The 23086-nt window shown below is 37.6% G+C and overlaps 1 protein-coding gene across 3 annotated transcripts in view; it reads right to left on the minus strand.

The window, feature by feature from the left end:
* PRRC1 (proline rich coiled-coil 1) overlaps positions 1 to 23086 on the minus strand; it is a 30453-nt gene that overhangs the window by 5564 nt on the left and 1803 nt on the right. For all 3 annotated transcript variants that reach the window (XM_069776840.1, XM_069776841.1, XM_069776842.1), the window contains exons 2-7: positions 16944 to 17060; positions 12870 to 13256; positions 11436 to 11593; positions 7541 to 7643; positions 2766 to 2929; positions 1297 to 1400 (exon numbers count right to left, since the gene is read on the minus strand). In XM_069776840.1, the coding sequence (XP_069632941.1) occupies positions 1297 to 1400; positions 2766 to 2929; positions 7541 to 7643; positions 11436 to 11593; positions 12870 to 13256; positions 16944 to 17040 (1013 nt within the window). In that variant the 5' untranslated portion in view covers positions 17041 to 17060. The remainder of the gene's footprint in view (positions 1 to 1296; positions 1401 to 2765; positions 2930 to 7540; positions 7644 to 11435; positions 11594 to 12869; positions 13257 to 16943; positions 17061 to 23086) is intronic.

Consider the following 23086-nt stretch of genomic DNA (forward strand, 5'->3'; position numbering starts at 1 on the left):
TTCCGTCATGAGTAAGTATGGTAAACAGTATCAGCAAAACACTGACTGCGTCCCCTGTATTAGAACTGTAACACCACAATGCTCACTTCAGAATAATAATTAATCAATTACTAGCACCATGACCTATCATTCCACTGCAAAAAAAACAGGGGCCAAAAATAGTTCAAATGTTTTTTGTAACACCTTGCAAGGAAGCTTTCAATGTTGTCTACTGAATAAAAATTAAAGCATGCATTAAGTTACTCTGTTTCTACTGCAACTAATATTGAAGATCAAGATGTTCTTGGGGCCTGTAATGTGTGGACAGAAGAGTTAGCATTCCTTTCAAAAACACTGTAGTCCTGAGTGAGCTTTTTCATGTTGCGTACTTTAAGGAACATTTTCAGATTTAGGAATGAGTAAATTCAAAGGACAAGAACAGCAATTATTTTGAAGCAGAGATCTCATTGTCATAGTTACTCCTTTGCAGAAATATAATAAAACATCTAAATCAGAATAGATGGAAAAAAATGCTCAATAAAAATTAAAGCGCTTCCTAGTTCTATTTACTTCAGAAAATTCACCATCCATCTTCCACTAAGGATACTAAATGTACCTTCAAAAATGGAGCAAGAGCAGTGTATGTGTCAAAAAAATAAATGAAAGCCCATCACATGCACAAAAATGCAAACATTAGAAAAGAACTATTTAATTTTGCATTAAGAAAAACACGACATTGTCCTTAATGTTTTGGAATTTAATTATAAAGCTACTTCAAGGACTGTCAAAAAGCATGTTACAAAATCAAATTGTAACGTATTTGAAAACACCATTGTTAAGTCTGTGCAATGCAAATTAAAAATGTTAAGTACCTTTTTGGTGAAAGGAAAATAGATAATATATTGATAAAGTCATATTACTGTAAATGCCAGAACATCTCCCAATATACTTTCTGAACCAAATACAATTTCAGAGGAAGAGAAGAAAGAGTGTGCACAGAAGAGTGAGCAAACTACTAGCCAAATTCCAACTTCTGCAGTGCCTTAATTTTGTCAGTTCAGTATAACTTCATTATGTTTTTATATTGTGAATCTTGAAAAACCTGACAAGGATTTTGTATATTAAAGTCTCAAGATGTCTGGACAAAAAGCCAAACATCACCAAAATCAAGTCTGCCAAAACAATACTGAAGACAGACTCTCTCCTTTCTTCTGCTCAGAGTAATACTGTCAGCAACTCTTTATAGGCCCCTTCAAGTCAACAAAGAATATTCCTCCCCACCTCCCCCTCCCACAGGGATATATTTAAAGTTCTCACTTGTCAGGAAGCAATTCCTCAATGAAGTTTTCTACTGACACAGCAGGCTGTTTTTCATGTATTACTCCTGTCCGACGCAAGCTGTCTATCCTTTCTTGGGCTCCCTAAACGGTAACATAAGCCATCAGACATTCTCGTTGAATCACAGCATAGCACAATGCCTACAGATGAATGCAAAAAGAACTCTAGAACACACTTTTCAAGTTAAACAAAAAATATGAGAGATTTTGAATAATGACTCTTATTTGGATGTTAGAAAAACAAAAAATGAAATTCATGAAAAGCTGTAATGGAATCCCGAACAGTAATGAAAACTATGATAAAACTAATTAAATATTTTTAGTTTGTTATTTTTCCATGAAAAAGACCTAGATTAGCATGCAAAGAATTCCTAACCTGTAACTGTGTCAAGTTTCACTATTAGTTAAAGCATTAGTATATATTTCTGTTACTCACACTGACATTTTTGCAGCTTAAGATTTGTTGGGTTTAGATCCTTTAAGAGCGTTGGACCACCTTTGTAAGACCAAGGGAGAGAATCTCTTTGTTGTGGTACCTATCCAGCTAAGACATAGGAATCATTTGCTCCAAACCTGTTACCACTCTGAAGTTGTAATAGAAATACTACTACTGCTACACTGTAGTAGCTAAACAGGTAAAGGAACATATACATTACCCTCCTTTATCTCAACATAAAATTTTATCAGCTAATATATTGCTAAGAGGATAGGCTTTACTTAGCTCTGAATATTGCCACAGCAGTTAGGAGAAAAGAATTCCTTTTTAATGAGTAAATTATTTGCTTACATTTAAGAAACGGAATACTAAATAGTTGTTTTCAGGGGTTTTAGTTATTGGCCAAGGAGGTAGTTGCACATAGATACACCAGACGAACATGTACATTTTTAAAATCTGGTGAAACAACCTTTGCTAACTCTTCCTCTGGGCCGGCACAGCTGTCTGCAAGGCTGCACGGTGAATTCTTACTTTTTAAACGTAACATAGATCTGTTCAGGAAGATGCCTGACAAGTGTTGATCAAACTTTCTTTGATCTACAGAATTAGTGGGGAGACAACTCAGTCTCAAAGACTGTCTTTTAATTTCTAACATTCCCAACATGGTGTACTGGTAATAGATGAAGAAGAAATGCCTGATATACTTTAAAAGTACAGTAATATCACAATATATGCTAGAAGTGATGGCAATCAATGACAGTACAAGAAAACTGACGTAAATGTTCTTCATTTGCTGTGCATGTGTTTGCAAAAAAAAACCCCAAACTATTTAAACAGGCAGCTTTAAACTTATCTAATGACCCAGACAGCAATTTTTTTTCTAAAACAATGAAATGTTTATCTATCCCACAAATTGACCTCCTCTTTATGGAAAATCAGATTCTTCTGGGCGAAGGTTTCCACACTCTCTCTTTTCACTGGAGGTACTTTAGTACTGTTATATATCAACTTACTTTTAAACCTGCAGCATAGCCCACAGGTTGGGGTGCAATGTTAGACTGTGCAGCCTCTCCAGTAACAACAGCCATTCCAAAGACTTCTTGAAAGGCATCTCGAATTGCTGCGACTTTTACCTCTTTATTAGAAGTAACCACTATGTCCAGTTCTCCCCCAGTTTCTGTAAAATACATATATACATATGCATATATTTTTCTTCATTCCCATTATAAGCTAGTTCAAATACATTCTACATCTTAACAGTATGCTTCAATTGGTCTTCTTCTCATGCACTGTAAAAAAAGTTCTTTTTATGAAGCAGAAGTAATTTAAGTTAGGAAGTAAAAGTTAGATGAATAGCTAAGTGATTCATGGATGAAAGACAGACAAGAGGAACTGATGGTTGTTCAGCACCTGAAAAAAAAGCGTATCACTCATTTAAGATGATAATTCATAGATTTAGGAGAATAACTCAGACGTCCATTTCTAAGGATGTTTTAGTGTTCCGGGAAGTGGTAAGAAATGTTTGTGTGCCACACAAACTCTTCCTTATGAAAGGGACCAAGAACACAGATGCAGTTCATAAAATCCAGTGAACAGCTGTCAAATTATGTAAGCTTTAAAAGAAAGGCTCACATTACTTTCTAGCTGTCCTTGGACTGTGAATTTCAGTGTCATTTCATTGCCTGTCTGTGTCCCTACAGCTTTATCCTGTTTTTAGACATTAAATATCTATGGAACCAGAAAGTTGTAAGTATTTCTGAATGATTTCCATATGGTGGTATCTCCATAAAGAAGGATGAGTTCTCACTAAGCTTTTTTAGAATAAAACAAAACAGTTGATGAATTAAAAGAAATCTAAAATTACTACAAAAGATTGATAAGTTCAATTATACCTCACATCTGTCTTTATCACAGCTGGATCATTTTTATTGTCAAACAATTTATGCAAAACCCTTTCATAAAACTTGTCCCTGCTGTGACAAGCTTTCTTAAGAACAGCTTAAACCTTTTTCAGACATGGAATATGACATCAGAGAAAGCTGCATACGTAAATTGCATCAGCAAGTGTAAAGGATAAATTACTGGACAACATGCCCACAAGCAGGCACTAGAAGCAATAGCCATGGTCATGCCTCTTGTCATCCTTAGTCCAATGGCTGTGGATGATGGAGGAGTACAAGGAGAAAGGACTACAGAAATCACCAGATCTACTGTCATTTACCATACAGCATCTCCTCTTGCTTCTGCTGAAGACAGAATATTGAGCTAGATGAACCACTGGACTGGAGCATCTATTCTATGAGGAAAGACTGACAGAGCTGGGAATGTTCAGCCTGGAGAAGAAGAGGCTCAGGGGGATCTTTGATGTGTACACATATTTGAAGGGAGGCTGCAAAGAGGACGGAGCCAGGTTCTTTCCAGTGGTGTCCGCTGACAAGACCAGAGACAATGGGCACAAACTGAAACACGGGAGGTTCCATATGAACATCCCGAAAAACTTTCTTACTGTGAGGGTGACTGCGCACTGACACAGGTTCCCCAGAGAGGTGGTGGAGTCTCCATCCTTGGAGATACCCAAAAGCTGCCTTGACACAGTCCTGGGCAACTGGCTCTAGGTGGCCCTGCTGAAGGAGGGGGGTTGGACAACATGACCTCCAGATATCCCTTCCAACCTACACCACTTTGTGATTCTGTGATCCAACAGGGCATTTCTTATGACAACAGTAGCAAACTAGTAAAGAAACAGCCCTTTAACCTGTCATTTTTCAGGCCCGCTGACTGTACAAAACCACGTTAAGCTACCTCTTGAAAGAAAAAAAGAACAGAGTCTGGTGGTTTTGCTTCTAAACACTAACACCCCACCTAATTACACATGCTGCCAAAGTCTGCAGTATTTATCCCGATGTAAGAAAAATTGCTCCATTGATAAAAAGCCTGAAGCTTAAATTTTAAAGAAAAGAACAATTTATTCTTTGGCTCGTATTACTTTGCAGATGTCAGTTATGGGAAACATTATCTTTTTATAAAGAATCACCAGACATATGCCAGAACAGTAGTAAAACATTCTATTTGGTTTTTAGGCTATTTTTTAACCTTTTATTTATCAATTGCTTTACTGAATGGAATTGGGTATATACATCATTGAATTTGGGCAACTGTTTTAAACACTAAACACTGGCTAACAACGGACTAAAAAATTAGGGAGAGTATCTTTTTTCATTGATGACTTCTTGATAGAAATCAAGTCAACATAAGTAAACAAGTTCTTAAAATTGAAAGCAGGCTTTTGCTGAAGTCTTGTTTGAGTGCCTAGGGATAGAAAAACTATTAAAGAGTTTTTAATGCAACTAAAAACTAACCCATAATGTACCTAGTAAATTACTGCATAGTAACTTAAGAAAGGTAGCTGTGCCCCATGTTTGTGTATTGCAACAGCATAATACAGATTATGTTCTTTTGTATTAAGGATCATCATATCTCAAAAGCACATCTGTGTTCATCACAGATACTACATTGCATTAAAAAGAAACAATTTGTGACAAGATCTGTCACACTCTATGGCAATATGGAAATATTAAAACCTAAAATATAAGAATTGACATACTCTGGTAAATTCAGAGACAGAATTGTCACATTAAGTTAGGCTTTAACACTTGAACATGAAATTTGATTACACCCTGTGTATTATAAAATGAAATGACAGTTCCACATACAATTTAAGATTCCCTGTCATCTTTTGTTATAAAAGCATTGACGTTTATGCTTATAAGGTGACCTTTTCCTGTGCAGACAGAAATTTTTGATTCCAGGTGCTTGCCTCAGATGACATCTTCACAACGTGCCAACCAAAACAGTTCAGCTCTTTTCAACAGAGACTACAGAAATACTATTTGGTCATATGAAAAAAAAATTATTCAACAACCTCATCCAGAAGCTTTGGTAATTTCAGGCTTTGGCATGAGGAATCTGAAATTTGTTTGGAATTGCAGCAGTGGGGAGAGAGCAGAGAGAAGTGGGGCCACTTGTGGCAGACATGGCTTTTGTTGATCAGAAAACATTTCAAGAAGGAAGCAAATACTAAATTTACAAATCTCTGCCCCATTTCCACAACCTGCAACTAGAAAAAAGAATGCAATATATTAATGGCCAAGATGTATACAGATGCTTTCCTTCCAACATGACTTCAGAGAACTTTGAGATAACCACTGAATTTGCTTACACTAACTGAATCTTACAAGCAAAGCATTGTATTAGAATTACTTTCTCCTCTAGGTAATGTTGTTCTGTCCCATGAATACTGTGTCAAACTATCCAAACTGTCATTGGATACTGACAGATCCTATTTTAAAAAGGGATGGTCATGACTGCAATAGAAACCTTAAATACAGTTCACTAAATTCTGCATGATCAACATTTACTGTAGCTTTGCATTGCATCCCACTAGTCCTCTCAAATACTTTCTCAGTTGCTGGCTGGCCTTCTCATCAATGTCAAATCCCACTACCTCCTCACTAGTCAGTTGCTGGGATATTTTCCCTTAAATGTAGGACAATTAACTACTAGTCAATAATTAGGTCATCTTCCCCTTTTATTCCACATATTGTCCACTGGATTAGTAAAATAGTGCAGCAACATGGTTAGCTGGATCACAGAATAGGTCCAGCTGAAAAACAGCTCAGAAAAACAAAATGGGAAAACATTTTAATAGTTTCTTCTCAGCCTTATCAGTTTCCTGACCAGCTTCACCTACATGCAGACAAAGGGCAGTACTGGCACAGCTAAGGAGGAAGACTCTTTACCAGACTGCTGGAAGAAAAAAAAAAAACCAACCAAAAAACAACAAACAAACAAAACCAAACCATACCAAACCCCCAACCAACCAAAAAAAAACCTGCAAACCAAAAAAACCCCAACAACAACCCAGAAAACCAAACTACCACCCTAGATAAATTTTGTCTTTTGCTTCCCCATTTTAATGAAGTAGAAATCTCAGGTCAGTTATATGTGACATGCAATGTACTCCAGTAAAACAAGAAATGATGAATACCACAGTGCTTCTCCTTCCTATTAATTTTCAAGATGCAGTTGAAATGCTATGCTTTTCCTTCCAGGCTCAATGTCCAGCAGTACTTCAGACTTCATTAGACCATTTTAGAATTTTAATGTTCCTACTAACTGGCTGAGGAACTGCTTCAAGTTTGCTGAATTTCCTAAAAATAGTATAAATACTATTAGGCTAGAAAGGTGAAACAGCTGAAAGTCAGAAGAAAGCCTCAAAAGCTATGTAATTACCTCTGTCCTATGCCTCTCTGAGTATGCCTCCCTTTTGGCTTGTTTTAACTTTAATGTGATAGCTTGCACAGTAGTATTTAAGCATGTGATCCAACAGAAAACATACGGTGTATTTTAAACTCAACTCCATAAGGCATAAATAGAGACAGAGTAAGAGAAAACAGTATGCAGTTTAGGGATTATAGACAACATCTCTTCATTGCTTTTTTTCTTTATAACTTCCTCCCCTTTCACAATCTGAATCAAAGGTTATTACTATGCCACTATCTGAACTACAGCAGAATACAAAAGTCAAATGAACCTCAAGACACATATAAAAAGTCAGCCTCCAGAGTGAGAGTTTCATTGGACAAAACACTTGAGAAATCAGTACAGAATTGTGACTTTGAATTAACACATTACATATACAAACTTCAAGTGTAAAAGCAGTGTGCTATTACATTAACCCCTCTTAACATATACATGTATTACTTAATGGTTTGTCACAAATACTTACTGATGTATGGAACCATGCCAGGATCCAGCGTTGTGATCATGGTCTCCACTGAATGCTTGGTTTTATCAAGAACAGACTTCACCACGGGATTCTCAGCTACACCCTAAATTTAAGCAAATAGATTTCCATATTATCTGCTGTTTTTTTCCCCAAGAAACTCAAAAGGTTACAGTTAAAACCCAAGCAAACAAAAACCAAATATTAAGCTGCTTTGTGTTTTTCTTACCAGATTTACACTATACTTATTGTATCTCACTCCTCAGCACAAACGCTACAGGATATGACTATCAGTGCATGACTTCAGAGTTACAACATAAAGTTCAAATATCATCTTTACCACACTCTTCTGCCACACACTTGATATAGTCTTACTCCGGGACCGGAAGCCTTGAACATTTAGCAAAGTTGTAGATTCCCAATGCTAACTATAGGTATCATCAGACTAGGTAGCTAGATTTAGACTGTGATAACTCAAGCTGAAGAGTCTCTCTTTTCTAAACTTCATAAAGACGATAGGATCTATTTTTGAATGACCCATTACTAACAAGTATTTCTAGAGCAATTGAGGTCAAAGTCCTCAATTTATAAATAGATTCTAAGCACTGCTGGAAAAATGTTCTACATTCTCCAGCCAAATTATAGGTGGAGCTGCTGACAGACTTAAAAGTTCATTAAATATAAACACAAACACTGTCCTGTGTCTTGCAAATAGCCTTAATGAATGTCTGTATCTTGTCAAAAGTTTATTTAAATTCAGATGAGATCATAGGGTGAAAGAAAGAAGATACCAATGCTGAATCACTGAGATAAAGCACTGGAAACTATTTTACAGAAACCTTTTATAAAATTTCTTTAGTAAACAGACTGCTTTCAGTCTAATATTAAAACTGCTTATGCTTGTATTTGTTTCACTAAATGACAAGCTTTACCTAGGACAGCACTGTGTGCATACGTTTTTCTGGGAAGTGCTCGCTTAATACACTCAACACAGTACTTCAGAGAACTGCAGAATCAGAGTAGTTTTAATTACCTGAGAATAACTTTTGCTCAGCAAAGCTTCTTTCCCATAAATCACAGAATGGTTTGGGTTCGAAGGGACCTTAAAGATCACCTAGTTCCAATCCCCCTGCCATGGGCAGGGATACCTTCTACTAGAACAGGTTGCTCAAAGCCCCATCCAACATTAGAATGCTTTCTATTATCTTTGTAGCAAGCTTAACAAAGAAAAAAACCCCACACTTCTACAACTACTGAGATACTGTATAGCTACTAAGAATGACTATCTTATCCTATGCTTCATGCTGAAATAGTTCATTACTGGGTTCAGGTACTCTTCTCACCACTGTGCAAAGCACTAAGCCTAACTGTAGAATTTGGTAAAGAAAACAAAACAATTACTCACTCCAGCACAATTAAGCTTTTTCAAGCCAGAGCCCACTGTAGCCACTTGTTTCTTATGAATATACCAAAAGACTTTTCTGAACAGTTGCATTCACCGACTAATACGCATACTCTTATGACTACTCATGTACCCACAGGATGCCATCAAGAAAAGGGAAGTTTATACTCCTCCTTCATCTCTCTAACAATTTGAAGATTGTCTGTTGTTTTAATAAAAACTGAGTTCCTCAGAAACATTTTAAGTTGGGATTTCCAGTTTTAGTATCTCTCCGGTAATGCAAAGCCAAGCAGTACTTCTCCTATCAGCAGCCTGGCTACTTATCTAACGTAAAGTCATTATACATCTCCTGCAGATAATCAGGTTCCCGAGTAGGAAGAAGCTGCTTCCTCTGCCTATGGAAGATGCCTTTAAGTTGACCAACGTAGCACAAGCAGGGAGAAATAATCCATAGTTTTATACCAATGCAAAACATGAAGTTACCACAACACTGTGTACCATAATGCAGTTACGTTTGGAATTTCTACCGAGTCAATTCTAAGTCAACATAAATCCAAATTGCTCAAATGGAGAATCTTCCACGTCAGCAGAGCACAAGCACAAAGCTTTTGAATATTCAGGTCCTGGCTGTCTTCATTGCTCAAACAGACAAATATGCAAGCTGTCAGGTGCAATGACTGCAAATATACATGACTGCAAATATATTATGTAGAAACCAATCTTGGAACTGCTAAAAGACTGCTCAGCCATCTTTGACAGATCAAAGGAACTGAAACAATCTCATTCAATTCTAAACCATTAATTTGTCAATTTTAGATTGTCACAGTCTTGGATATTATCTAGCTTGAAGGAAATATGGAAGAAAAGTGTATGATTTCTTAAGAACACTAGAGGAAAGAGGGTAGTTCAAACTACTTCAAGAATAGAAATAAAGGTAACTGCTGCAACTGCTGTGTAAGTTCTTCAGCAGGGAATCCGGGATGCATTTCTGTAATAATTACCAGTTAGTCTCCCAGATTCTGGCTGATCTTTAAAAAACACAGAGTCTGATGTGTGCTTACAAATATCAAGAACTTGATGGCTTCAGTATAATTAATGATTCCTCATTCTTCCACCTAGGAAATTCTCAAAAAGAGGTCACTGAACACACAGAGCACATGGAACACTTAATACTTCAACCAAAATCTAGAATTTATCATTGAAGTCAGTGATGAAGACCTTCTCCATAAATACAAACACCTTTTGGATCCTGTTGGTGTAAAGGCAACAGTAATGTGGATGAGATTGGCTTTTCAACTAATTTGCAACTGCAAGCTCTGGCACTTTAAAAAGGGCTACAGAATCATGTTACAAGAAAAATGTTCTCTTCTGGAACATTACTGTCTATTGCAAACATTAAGAGGAATATGATGACTGAGAGAAGGCTGATGTTATTTAAAAGAAGAAAGAAAATGTGTTTTTATGATCATGAGAGGCAGCTCTCCTTGAAAAGGGCAGCATGACAACTCTGCTCTCACAGGACTGATGGAGGATTAATGTTGCTTTTTAAGAATGTATTACTGTCAAGATGTATATTCCTGGAGTAAGGGAGGGCTCAGTCTGCCATATCACACACAACTTTTTCTCCTAGCTTTCCATGTTCAAAAGGGCTTGAAAGTCCCTCCAAAACTCAGCAGTCCCACTGGAACATCAATCTTCTTGATTCTTCCTTCACATTTAGTATGAGACAGTACAGAATATGGCGTTGCCCTTGAAGACAGTTCAGCATTCATGCACGCTTAGATCTTTTTGCCACAATCTTCATGATGCTATTTGTATGTAGCATTTGTCACAGCTCCAAAAAGGTTACAGGCTAATGATATTCTACTAGTTTATGTTGCTGCTTATTTCCTCTGTATGATTAGATCGCACCACAAGGAGTATCTGTTCTGCACGATATAATCCATGCCTTCTAGGTGAATAGAAAAATGCTACAAAATATCTTAGACACTTCTTAGGTAAACTGTTCTTTGGTGGAAAAAACATGCATTTGTCTCTCCTTGAGGAGGTTGGTTTGTTATAGAACAGGCAAGACTTGCATCCTATAGAAATCAAACTCATTTCATTAGGAAATGATAAAGAAATGGGATATACAAAGAATTCTGGTGAGATAAAACAGACTTTTTCTGCATCCAGTTGCCTTTAAGTAAAAATTAGCTTTCAGGTCTTAAAGAGGTTCTAAATCTTCACCTAATTTAAGAACGTGACAGGATCTGTTAGGTATGCATATCTTCCTCTCACAAGCACTAAGATTAACCTAGAACATCTGCATTTGTGTAGTCCTCCCTCCTCTATAGAGAGGAGGAGCAAAAGCATAGTTTCAGCAAACACCACTACTAAAACCAGCCACCTTGCACGAGGCCAGAGAAAAGACAGGATTTATAGCAATATGCATTTAAAATATAAGATACGTCTTATTATAGTCAGTAAAAAATGGTAACAGACAAAACCCCATACCTTTATAAACCCCCACAGTCCTCCAGCAGGTGCTCCACCTTGGGCAGTACATACTCTGGGGTCTTCACGCTCCTCAGGAAAAGTGATTGCAGAACCAGTTCCAGGAGCCAAAGGTGATGAGAAAGTTGCTTGTTGAGTAATAGGATCTGCCAAAACACCTAGTAAGAGGCAAAAATAAAACACAAGTGTTCACTTATTTTACTGCATTTAACTTGTTACACTGTAGCAACATGCAATTGTTCAACAGGAAAATGAGCAGGAAGAATAGAAGAATACTGGGCTGATTCACTTCATTTCTTGAAAGCCCCAGAACAATTCAGTTTGTTAAAGGTTAGTAGATATAACTACTGTGCATGAGTTCAACAATATCTGCTGACAGAACCGAGACTGCCGTACATTATGTATAAAATTAAACATGTTTTTTTCTTAGCAGGTCAGTTTAACAGTCATGCTTTTTACTGCATTCAAAATTTCATAAGCAGCCCACAGTAAAGGAAAAAGAGGAATGGGTGTTGCTCTCTAAACAAAGAGATAGGAATGTTCTCACACATAATAAAAGAGAGAGAAGTAGGAAATTTTCTAACCCTGAGTGCTGGAAATTAGTAGGAACAGAAAAAGGAGCAAGCGAATGAATAGCCTTACAAATTTTAAAGGAAAACAAAAGAAACTCAAACAGCAGAAAATTTAAGCATGAGCCTTTGCCCCATTACTCAAGCCTATTTTAACCGATTCTCCAACACTAGCCTTAATCAAGAGTTATTTTTATTTTACACTGCACAATTGATAGGTCTTTCTAGACATTTTCCTAATACAGACTACTTAAAAGAGGTATCACCAGTAATAGTAAAGGCCTGGCCCAATTATGGTTGAAAAGCCAAGTTTCCATTCCACTAGCAGAAAATTACATCAGTTCAGCAACTACAGCAATTGCTTGCATGGAAGGTATGTATTTTTAGCTGTCCTAATGCAATTTAGTAGCTGGAAACAAGAAAATAGAAGCTGGTGTCATGTGATGAACAGCTTGTTATAGATAGTTTTTCAGAACAAAACCTGAAAATTATGAGATTACAGCCTGAAGTATCACATCATTCTGTGGAATATCATGGCTGAAGTTGACTCTCTGATCTAAACAAAAGATATGTATATAGGTTCAGCTGGGCTGTCCTGTGCAAGTTAACAAAAAATAAAGCTCCCAAAGATTTTTCTGTGAGCCTGAATGCTAGGAGAACTCTACTAAAGAGGACTCTCTGTCCTAGACCGTGACTGTATTTTAAAGGTTACTCTCCCTTCTTCTGAATGCAGCTACATTAATTAAGTGTACCTGGAATAATAAAGAAGCTGAACTTGCAGAACTCTAGCAGAGTGGTGGAAAAAGCCACCAGGAGATCCCTCATCCTGTCTCACAAACATGAAAGCATATGAACAAAAACTTACCTGTGACTGGAGGTGCAGAAAATGATGGCATCAGTGGGCTCTGTGGTGCTCGACCAGCATGACCTCTGGTAATGTCATAGGTTGAAGACACAGAAAATCCTGAAATGGGGGGACCAATGGGAGGTGCAGGAAGACCAGGGCCAGCAGTAGAGCTTAATGGAAGAGATGTAGAGAACTGGGACACAGAGGTACTAAAAGCTGAAGAGGCAACAGGAGGTGGGGCAGGAGTTCGAGGTGGTGCAATAGTAGAAACCGTTGCAGAAGGCACAAGTGGAAGAGAAGCTGAAGTCATCATAGGAGGAGGAAGTGGAGACACTCCAGCTGGCAAGGGTGGTGAGTATGCAGGAGAAGATGACATGCTTTGTGTTGCAAGGGGACTGGACAAAGCTAGAAAAAAATGAGAAAAAAGGAATTTTAGAAATGCTGAGCCTTAATCTCAGAGATTCAGTTATATAATTGTTCAGATATTTTACAAGTAAGTTTTGACCTGGTCTGGTTTTTTCCCTTCAAAGTGAATTTTAATTCTGCTTGAGTTTGCATACAACACCAATTGTGCTCAATTTTTGCTGATAGTATCTGGTAAGCCACATCTCTTTTTTTTGCATGACCCTATTTGTCATAAGCTTAAAAAGGCAAGTCAATGTTTTACTACTGAATTTATAGCAGCTGAAGTCTGCCTCAGACATTTCTAGCTAGTACTGTTCTTTCTGAGCAACTGCTTAATCAACAGGAATGATGATGATGCAGGAAGTGCCCATCTTTAAGAATAAAACATACACTCATAATATCTGGGAAGGCAGGAGTTACTTCAGAGGTATGGTTCTACAAGACAGGCTGAACACCAGGCAGTCCTCTCTTCCTTAGCACCCAGCCTCCTAATCTGTCTGCTTCCTCTATTTCAGTGTGGCCCTCAGCTGATCCTTGGATAAGCTAATATTGCTCTCTACACCAAGTTTAGGCAGAGAATTAAGTCAGAAAAACAGAAATGACCATTTTTGATAGCAGTAAGCTGCTGGATCAGCTCAAGCATCTCACTGGCCTCAACCTAAATATCAATGACAGTCAAATGATATGCTAAGTTGCACTAATGCAGTGGACTCCAAATTTTATTGCACACCCCTACCCATAAAAAATTTTTGAGTATGCACCCCCACAACATATATATATTTATTTTTTATTTACATGTACCACCGTACTAGTATATTATGTATAGTAGAAAACACACACAATAGAAATATAAAATGGATGAGATAAAGATGAATGAAAAAAATTAAAAATCATTTTTATTTATTAACAGTACAAAAACTTCTCCCACTGAAAAGTTCTATTAATATACTATTAATAAAATAACATAATATGTTAATAATGATTAACATACTATATTATACAATTATTAATCATTTTTTAGTATAAGCAATGTGATTGAAGAAGCCTCATTATTTGTTAAATCTTGGTTTAACACCTCATGATACTGCAGTTTGAAGGTCTGGTTCTATGTTCACATTAGTTGGATACTTGGCTGTAATGGCTGTCATAGCTGAAAAGATACCTGACAAAGATACATAGATCCAAATGGAAGTAGTACATTATTGGCTGTGCTTGCTTACTAAATCATGCTATTTGTCTTCCACTCGCACCCACCAATTATGCAAAGGTTTTTCTTGAAATTCAGCTAGCAAATTTCCATCTTCCCCGATGTTGGTCAATTGCTCTTGCAAACTAATCAGAAGGTGTTAACACTTCCATATTTTTAACAAATGGGTTCAAAATCCTTCACTGGAACTCTTTGTTGGGAAGATTTTTACACAAGTCAGGAAATTATCTTTGCAAGTTTATGTGTACAGATCTGACAGGTTTTATACGTACACTTGCATTGTTTTTGGCAACAGGATTGCATAATGATGGAAACATTTCCAAATACCAATTTTCAAAATGCTCTCTGGAAAGCATGACTTTCTTACAAAAAGTTGTTACTGTAGCACTCCTTGTTAGAACATCATCTTTACCTTGAAGTGACAAATTATGAGTGCATATTTTTTTGAAAACATCTACTAGGCTGACAGCCACTTGTCATCACAGAAAATGCCAGCAAACCTGGGATACTTGTCTTTTTGTAAACGAAAAACATTCATGTCATCTTTAAGTTCAACAACTCTTTCAAACACCTTGCTACATGACACCCAGCAAACCTCTGTGTGATACAAACAAATTTCATGGTCACTCCCTATCTCCCTACAAAGTACTGATAAAAAAAAAATCTACTATTTAAAGACCATTTTTATAAAATTAAACACATTGATGACATCTTGTAGCACTTTGTGCATTTCTGGCTCCAGTTTCTTTGCTGCACTAGCTTGCCTATGAATGAAGCGGTGAATAAATTTCAAGTGTGGTGGTATCTCTGTAACCTTATTCCAGAATCCATTTTTATCCTAGTCAAATCAACTGTTCCATCAGTGGTTAAAGTTACACAGTTTTAATAAATACATTGCTTTTATTAAATAAGTAATTTACTGTTGAGGATATACCTTCTCCAGCACAGCCCTCCTTTAACATTTGACAATAAAGTAATTCTTTGGGTATTTTATTATTGAAACAGAATTTAGCAAAAAACCATAAGCTGAGACATGTTAGGAACATTTGTACTTTCAGGCAACCGGATAGCAAACCTCCCACACTAATTTGTGTCATTTGTTCTAATACTTATTTCTTCAGTGATGCTTTCTCTGCATCTTCCTACAGTACTTGCTGATGAATGCATTTCAGTTTGTCACCATATTGTTTTCCATGTATTATTTCAGACATTTTTACCGTGTTAAGAAGAACAAGTGTTTCCCCAATGTACGTTCTGCTTAGTTTTTAGATGTCTTGCTAATCTTAATGGCTTCATACTAGCCTTGGCTAATTATCTCAAGGCACAACAATGCACTTAGGGCAATGTTCATCGTTAACAATGGCGGATGCAAATTTATATTTCAAATAGTCCTCTTGAAAATTTTGAAATTTTTTTGGTCAACTGTTTGTCAGATCCAATTAGATCGTTAGCCATATTACAAGGTAAAAACAATGGTACAGAGCTCACACTAGGAGGCAGAGAAGCGTCAACTCTTCCATTTTCTTGTTGTTGGATTATGCTTACACTATTAGCAGTATTTTCAATCCATGGTCTCTTTGCAGGAATCTTTTTTAAGTCACTTGCCCATTTTGTGAGGGCTAGTATAGTTAAAACTAGATAACATAACCCATAAATCCACTCAAGCAGGCACACAAACTGCAAGGCATCGCAATATGACGAAAGTGAGCAAACGAGTGAGGGTGCTACTGTGAACCCCTTTGCATCATGGAACACCCACTCTTCTCTCAGGACATGTGAATATCTGGCATATGGACCAACTGAGTGAGGAGATGAGCATCAAGCAGTATATTAAATATTAGTGAAGCTTAATTTCCTTCTTATTTTTTAGATAAAAAGAAATATTAATGGAAGTTCTAATGTTTTGTTCCCTCACCCCAATGGATTGCCTTGCACATCCCCTGGGATAAGGGCACTCCACTTTGGAGTCCACTGCACTAGTGTGACTCAAGATAACAAAACTAGATATGTCAGAAAATTAAATATTTGCTATTGAGAATATGGTGTTCAGATTTTTCAAAAATCAGAAAAAGTGCTTTGATTACCACCTACAATATTAAAAACCAAGTGATTATCCAGGTTTACACTCTCCCCTACAAGACTAAATTTGTTTTGTTTTTAACTCCCTCCTATGCTGCTCATCTAACTGTGCGCTGTAGTGGAAGGCATTATTTCCCTGGCCCCACATCCTTAAAAAACATAAGTGCATCCACATGACTTCATAAAAAAGTTTCAAGAATAAAAAAATGTTTAAAATATTCTGCATGTCAGATGCATGTCAGATAAGAAGCACACTTCCATGATTAAAAAACAATTTAAATTCTTCCAATTAGTCTGGAGAGGAGCACTGTAATTATGCTGATTGCAATGTTTTTGGATGAATTGCTGTGCTTCAAAAGACATGAATAAACATGCCCAAGTTGCTGAGGAAGTTTCTGTACCTAATGAGACAGGTGTAGCAGTGGCAGCAGCAGCCCCTGCTGTGCTTGGTGGGGGTGTGCCAGGTGGAGTTGTCTCTATTCCACTCTCTTCCATCATTTTCTTTCACCTATGAAAAGCTGTGAGGAAAAAAAAAAAGCTTATCTTGAGAAACAAGGGAAAAGATTTTAAATTAGAATGTAAAGGCCACAACAGAGTGATTTACATTCCTGAACAGAGCAGGTAATTCAAATGCCAACTCGACAAAAGAGAAAAAAATCGACTGAGCTCAAGTACATAATTATCCACTTGCATTTCATTTCTCCTGTATCTTCTCTTTATTTTTAGCACTGTGATAATACCTCAAACTCCAAGCCTCTATCTAAAAACCTTACTATGTGTGCCCAGCTACCGCTTCCAATATATACTGGTGGTACTTATGTGAGTAATAATAGGGAAGTAATTACACGTTGCAAAACCCATATCCCACTGCAAGAAAAACTTAACAACGGGGTAGTATTTTGCTGCGTTACTGAGCTGTAGCAACTCCAATAAGGACCAGCTATTTTCAGAGCTGACACATGACAGGATGCAAAACGTGGCAAGAGGCAAGGTGGAGGACAGAAGCCTCCCCCTCCTGGCAGCCAAGGACCACGACTGCCCACAGGGTTGTAGCCCTCTCGGGCCTCAGCACTTCAGCAGATGCTCCCGAGCATCACACCTGAGCGCACGCACCTTGCTCAGCACCACGAACAGCCAGCGGCACAGCTGGCAATGGCCCAGAAGTCCTGACTCTGTGACCTAAGCTCTAACCATGACCCCGTCTACCTTAATGCAGAAGCTTTTTGGGGTCAGCTAAATAAACCTCCAGAAAAGCCAGATGAAACCAGCTGAAATGCACTTCCAACATCAATAAAGTTACACTGAAATTAATTTACACTGAACAAGTTTCCCAGTACAGACAACTCCCATAAAATCCAAATACCATACTGCTCTGGTGACATTATCGGAAGTGAAAGTAATTGAAAACTTTGGCTTTTATTTTGAAGGACAGATTGTGTCGGAAGTCTCTTTTAACATCTTTGAGTAAACCTTTAGAATATACTACTTCTGAAAAAGTAAAGCTATATGCTTATTTAAAAATCTTAAATTAATGTAAAAGGGCTTAGGAGAAGAAAAGGAGAGGGGAAAAATTTGGGACTTTCATGAACGCCTGGAGATTTTTGTTCGTCAGTAACAGAGGCAGCTAACAAAACCCCCTGCTCCTCCCAAGTCTGGTAAACCAGACAGCAATGATTTGTACTGCTGCCTGAGGTAACAATTCTTAAGGAACTGTCCTGGGTTCAGCTGGGATAGAGTTAATTTTTACAGGAACCTGGGAGGTGGGGGGCATAGCCGGGACAGCTGACCTGAACTAGCCAAGGAGCTATTCCATACTATGTGACATCATGCTCAGTATATATATGGGAGCGGGCTGGGGGGTGCTCTCGACTTTCGGTGGGGAAGTGGCGGAGCGTCGGCTTCCGCGTGGTGAGCAGTTGCACTGTGCATCACTCTTTTTGTATATTCTTTCATTAGTACCATTGTTGTTGTTGTTGTAACTTCTCTTTTTGTGCTGTCCCAGTAAATTGTCTTTATCTCAGCCCTCGAGGTTCCAGTTGGGGGGGGGGGGGGGTCGGGTTTTTTTTTTTTCTTTCTTTCTTTTTTCTTTTCTCCTTTCTGATTCTCCTCCCCATCCCACCGGAGGGGGACAGGAGAAGTGAGCGAGCGGCTGCGTGGTCCTTTGTTACCGGCTGGGCTGAAACCACGACAGGAACTTTAATGAATAAAAATCCTAGGTAAAGTAATTATGTGTATGAAAAATAGACAGACTCAAACATTTTCCACCATATCCATTACATCAGCAGCTGCTGAGGACTGCCAGCTTATTCCCTTTCACAGTTTACAGAGGAAAAGCTTAGATAATGTGTTGAGTAAAAATACTTGTGTGTATGTAAAAAGAACTCTACGTACAGAAATACAGGAGTTTTTCCTCTCTTTCAAAAAAACCCCCCTTCATTGTTGTTTTAAATGGATACATAACTCTAAGTTCAATATGGAGGAAAAATTACTGTTATTACCAAATTGAAAAATCCAAAAAGTAGGACGTCAATGTTAGTCTTGACAGGCTTACAAAGAGTCTCAAACACAAATTAAAGCATCAAAATCACATAGGAGAAATTATAGTCTCTCTGACAAACCAGTACGCTTTGCATAAGTGATTCAAGATTAAACATTTCAGCCCAGTCTCAGAAAGCAAGTAAATGTTGTTTAAGTGCAGCACTCTTGATGAAAACCCTCATGACAGAGGGATTTTAGATTCTGAGTACATCTTCAACTAATTTAAAAGCTTCTCTTCAGGTGGGATGAAAGGGTCAGTAATTGCCTGGTGGGGAACAGACTGTCTTTGCAGAATGAGTACATCTTATTATCCCTTAGAAAGCAACTGCACAGTCTTCCGTTAAACTTCACCAAGCAGAAGAATTTGCAATAATAAGATTTTGTCCTGTCATCAAGCTACTGGAGTTTACACTCCCCTTCATAGAAGTATTTCAAAAGTCATTCTTCTTCTAATTATACACTGCAAAGCAAGAAAGAACTTTCCATTGTGCAACTAAAGTAATCACTGACCGAAACCTCACAGAAACATTTTATTTTATCAAGGCTCTTTGCTGCTTGATTTCACCTGATGCCATGATTTAAAACTGCTGAGAGGTGCTTACTGCTTCAAATAAATACTGTGGCCATGTAGAATGACTGAAAAAAATTCCACAGAGCAGCTTTTCAAAAACTCTATACCCAGCTTTTTCAAAGCTTCACAGAGCTACTAATGCAGGGGGAAAATAGGACAACCCCCCAAAATTTAACCTAACTGACATCTGGAAAGTTAGGAATTAGTAAAAATGTAAATAACTCTGTAGTTAACTTCGCAATGAGAAAAGTGAAGCTAGCATAAACAGAAACAGCAATCCCAAACTTGCAAAACTTATGAGTCAGTTGCTGAAATACAGTGATTAAAAAACCCCATATAAGTGACTTAAAACTTGAATATAAAAAAAAAGGAAAAAAGAGTAGTTTCAGATTTTCTCCTCTCACATGTAAGCGTCTCTGGGAAAGCCACCCATCTGCAAATCCAGCCGGGCCGGGAGATGGAAGTTTGAGAGGGGTATCCTGCCAGTTGTATGGCTTATTTCCTCTCCCTTGGACTTTGCAGGTCCAGGTGTGCACCCCTAGGCAATGTGTCCCAGTAAGCTGGATACCCTCAGAGTGATGCCCAATCAGAGGCATACTGCTATCTCCTTTCTGTTCTGGCTTAAATTTTATCTTTTGACCCTAATACATCCCATACTCTTTGATGTATTGTCCACTATAATCAGTTGCGGGTTTGCCACTAGCTGGGGAAAAGATGACCTCTCCCTACCTTTTGCTGGAAGAGTAGAGAAATTCCTTTATTCCCTTGCATAATGCACAATAGCCTATAGTATTTTTTTGTCCTGCTCTCAACTTTTTCCTTCACTCACTTCCCTTTCCATCTACCCACCCCCATGCGTATTAGCGAACCCTGAAGCCTAAATGCTTCTACACTTTTTTTACCTTTAGCATACCCATCCCCTCACACAACCATCAATCTCATTGTGAAGTCCTGACCTGGTAGGGACTAACATGAAGCCTCCACAAATAACAGCTTTCTATACACTGAATTCTCAACATAAGCCAGTTGTAGTTTGCATGTGCTGCATGAAATAACATAAATAATTAAAAAAAAAATGTTAAGGAGAAAGGTAAGACATAGGAGGAGGGAATACACAAAAGGAAAGGAAAGCAAGAAGTACAGTAAGTGTAACTGGAAGCTAGTAGCTCATCATGTTGAAAGAATCCATCACTACATACAATTAAAACTGATCCCACAGGATATATGGTTTAACACTTTAATCTAAATGGCCTACCTGAAATCAGTTACATGTGCAAAATAGGGAAGCATTGGGGTGGAAGAAGAACATGGCGGGGGGGGGGGCGGGGGGGGACGGGACCCAGGCAATCCACAGACCTTAACAGTGTTCAGTCCTCAACAAAGTTGCCAATGAGTGTTTCCAACTTCCCTTAGGGGAGTAGCAGGGAAAAAGTTTCCCAGTAAGATCAGCCTACAAATCCTTAATGACTGCTGGGTGTGGAACTGGACTGTCTTTTCAGCGATTTAAAAAAACATAAAAGTAATAATTCTGCATAGTCCAAGCCACAAACACATACTTTGAAGGAAGTAGCATCTGAAAATTCAGCCTAACTTCTTAAGGAAGTGACTTTTGTTGCTTCTTGCAAACTAGAACATTTTGTATTACTAAATTGAAAAAACAAAGGAGAAACTCTTTAAGACTGGCAAATTGAAGTGTGTGCAATTAGGTGAAAATAACAGCCATACTGCCATCTAGTGATCTGTGGTCATAAACTGATTTCACAAATTTGATAATCTCACCACATTTAGATAGAAGAAAATCTTGTCTTATGCTTCTATGAAAGTAAAAAAGAAGGGATATGGAAAAGAGAAACACAGAAAACCACAGAAAAAACACATTCCCAATGATCAGTCACCCTTAAAATAACCCTTTTAAGAAGCAGAAGCATGAATTTTGTTAGGCTTCCATCGATTATTTGGTAAAAAAAAATAATAAAATAACCCTTGTCAGTACTAATGAAGACACTATGGGGATAATGTTAAACCCCCACACTACACAAAGAAAATATAGTATACGCACAAGGTTTATCCCCAGTTGACAGGTAACTATATTTTACTGATTCTCACCAGCTGAATCTCATCCATTAACCTAACCTCAATTGCAGGGCCTGTGTCGGAAGGGAAAATCAGGCTCAAGTTCTGACTGAAAATTTTAACAGGGGTCATATTAAAAGCAGGAATGAAATAATTTGATTTAGAGACTAAAAGGCTGAACTGGCAAATTATTCATCTTTTTATTTAAGTATAATAGGAATTAATTACATTTGTCCTAATATTTTGTAATAATCTTAACGACATAACCACACGGCAAAAGCATTCTTCAGGTTATTACTCTAAAGTATAGAAATTCACAGTTAATGATAAAATTACCTACAAATGGAGATTAGCAAGTTTCACATGGATAAAAACACATTATCTAGAAATCAGTCATACTTCAGAGTTTATAATGAGGCCATACTTCCAGTCACCCTTAATTAACCCCTCCTTGTATTTCAGTAGATGTTCCTGATAATAAAAAAACCCACAACATACTTAAGAACCCTAAGAAGCAAAACTATCCTCTAAACAAGAGTCTAGAAGGAAACAAAACCACGGCTGGAATACTAAATTCAAATGCTATTAAACTTCTCATCTTTAATCATAACCAGCATAACTATTTTAATTAAATATGTGTAACAGTACTGGTTACACACATAGTTAATGGCTAAGCACAAGCTGACAACTGTCCAGAGTAAGCACATTTTTTCAATTCATTTGAACAAATCAATTGTTTGGAGCTACTCCCAGTGCAACAACCTCTTCAGACAAACTGTTACGTCCTAGGTTGCATTAACTGATAGACAGATTCACAGGCACATACTTCTATTCAATGGGAGAGAAGTCAAAGGAAAAAAAAGCCCAAGAACCCACAAAGATGCAAACAAGAGGGATTAAAACAGTGACCAAGAAGAAAACAAGAAAGAAAATGACAAAAGAAAAACCTTCACCTGTTAAAGATGGAGTGAAACTGATGTCAATCAAAAAGCCAACACTTAAACAAAACAAACCAAAAACTGAGTTGAACTGTTAGTATATTAAAGTTTCATCTGAAAAATCCCTCACATTGGTTTATTCCATTTTAGAAAGGGAGGGTGAAAAGTCAGGGATAAAACTTCCTTCAGACTCTGGTCCATTAAATGCAGGCAGGTCCCAGAGGGCATACAAAGTCTCACTGAAGCCAAAGGAAGGGCATAGAGGGATCATCAGTTTAATTACCTGGCGTTAAATTACTTGTCCTAAAGTCCAAAGTCTTAAAGAGAAGTAATCAGAAAAGACAGACAAGACAGACAGAAAGACAGACAGACAGAAAGACAGACCAAAAAAAAGACTCTCCTATACCTATTCTATATTAATAGC

This window comes from Haliaeetus albicilla, chromosome Z, assembly GCF_947461875.1.
Source record: "Haliaeetus albicilla chromosome Z, bHalAlb1.1, whole genome shotgun sequence".
Lineage (NCBI taxonomy): Eukaryota > Metazoa > Chordata > Aves > Accipitriformes > Accipitridae > Haliaeetus > Haliaeetus albicilla.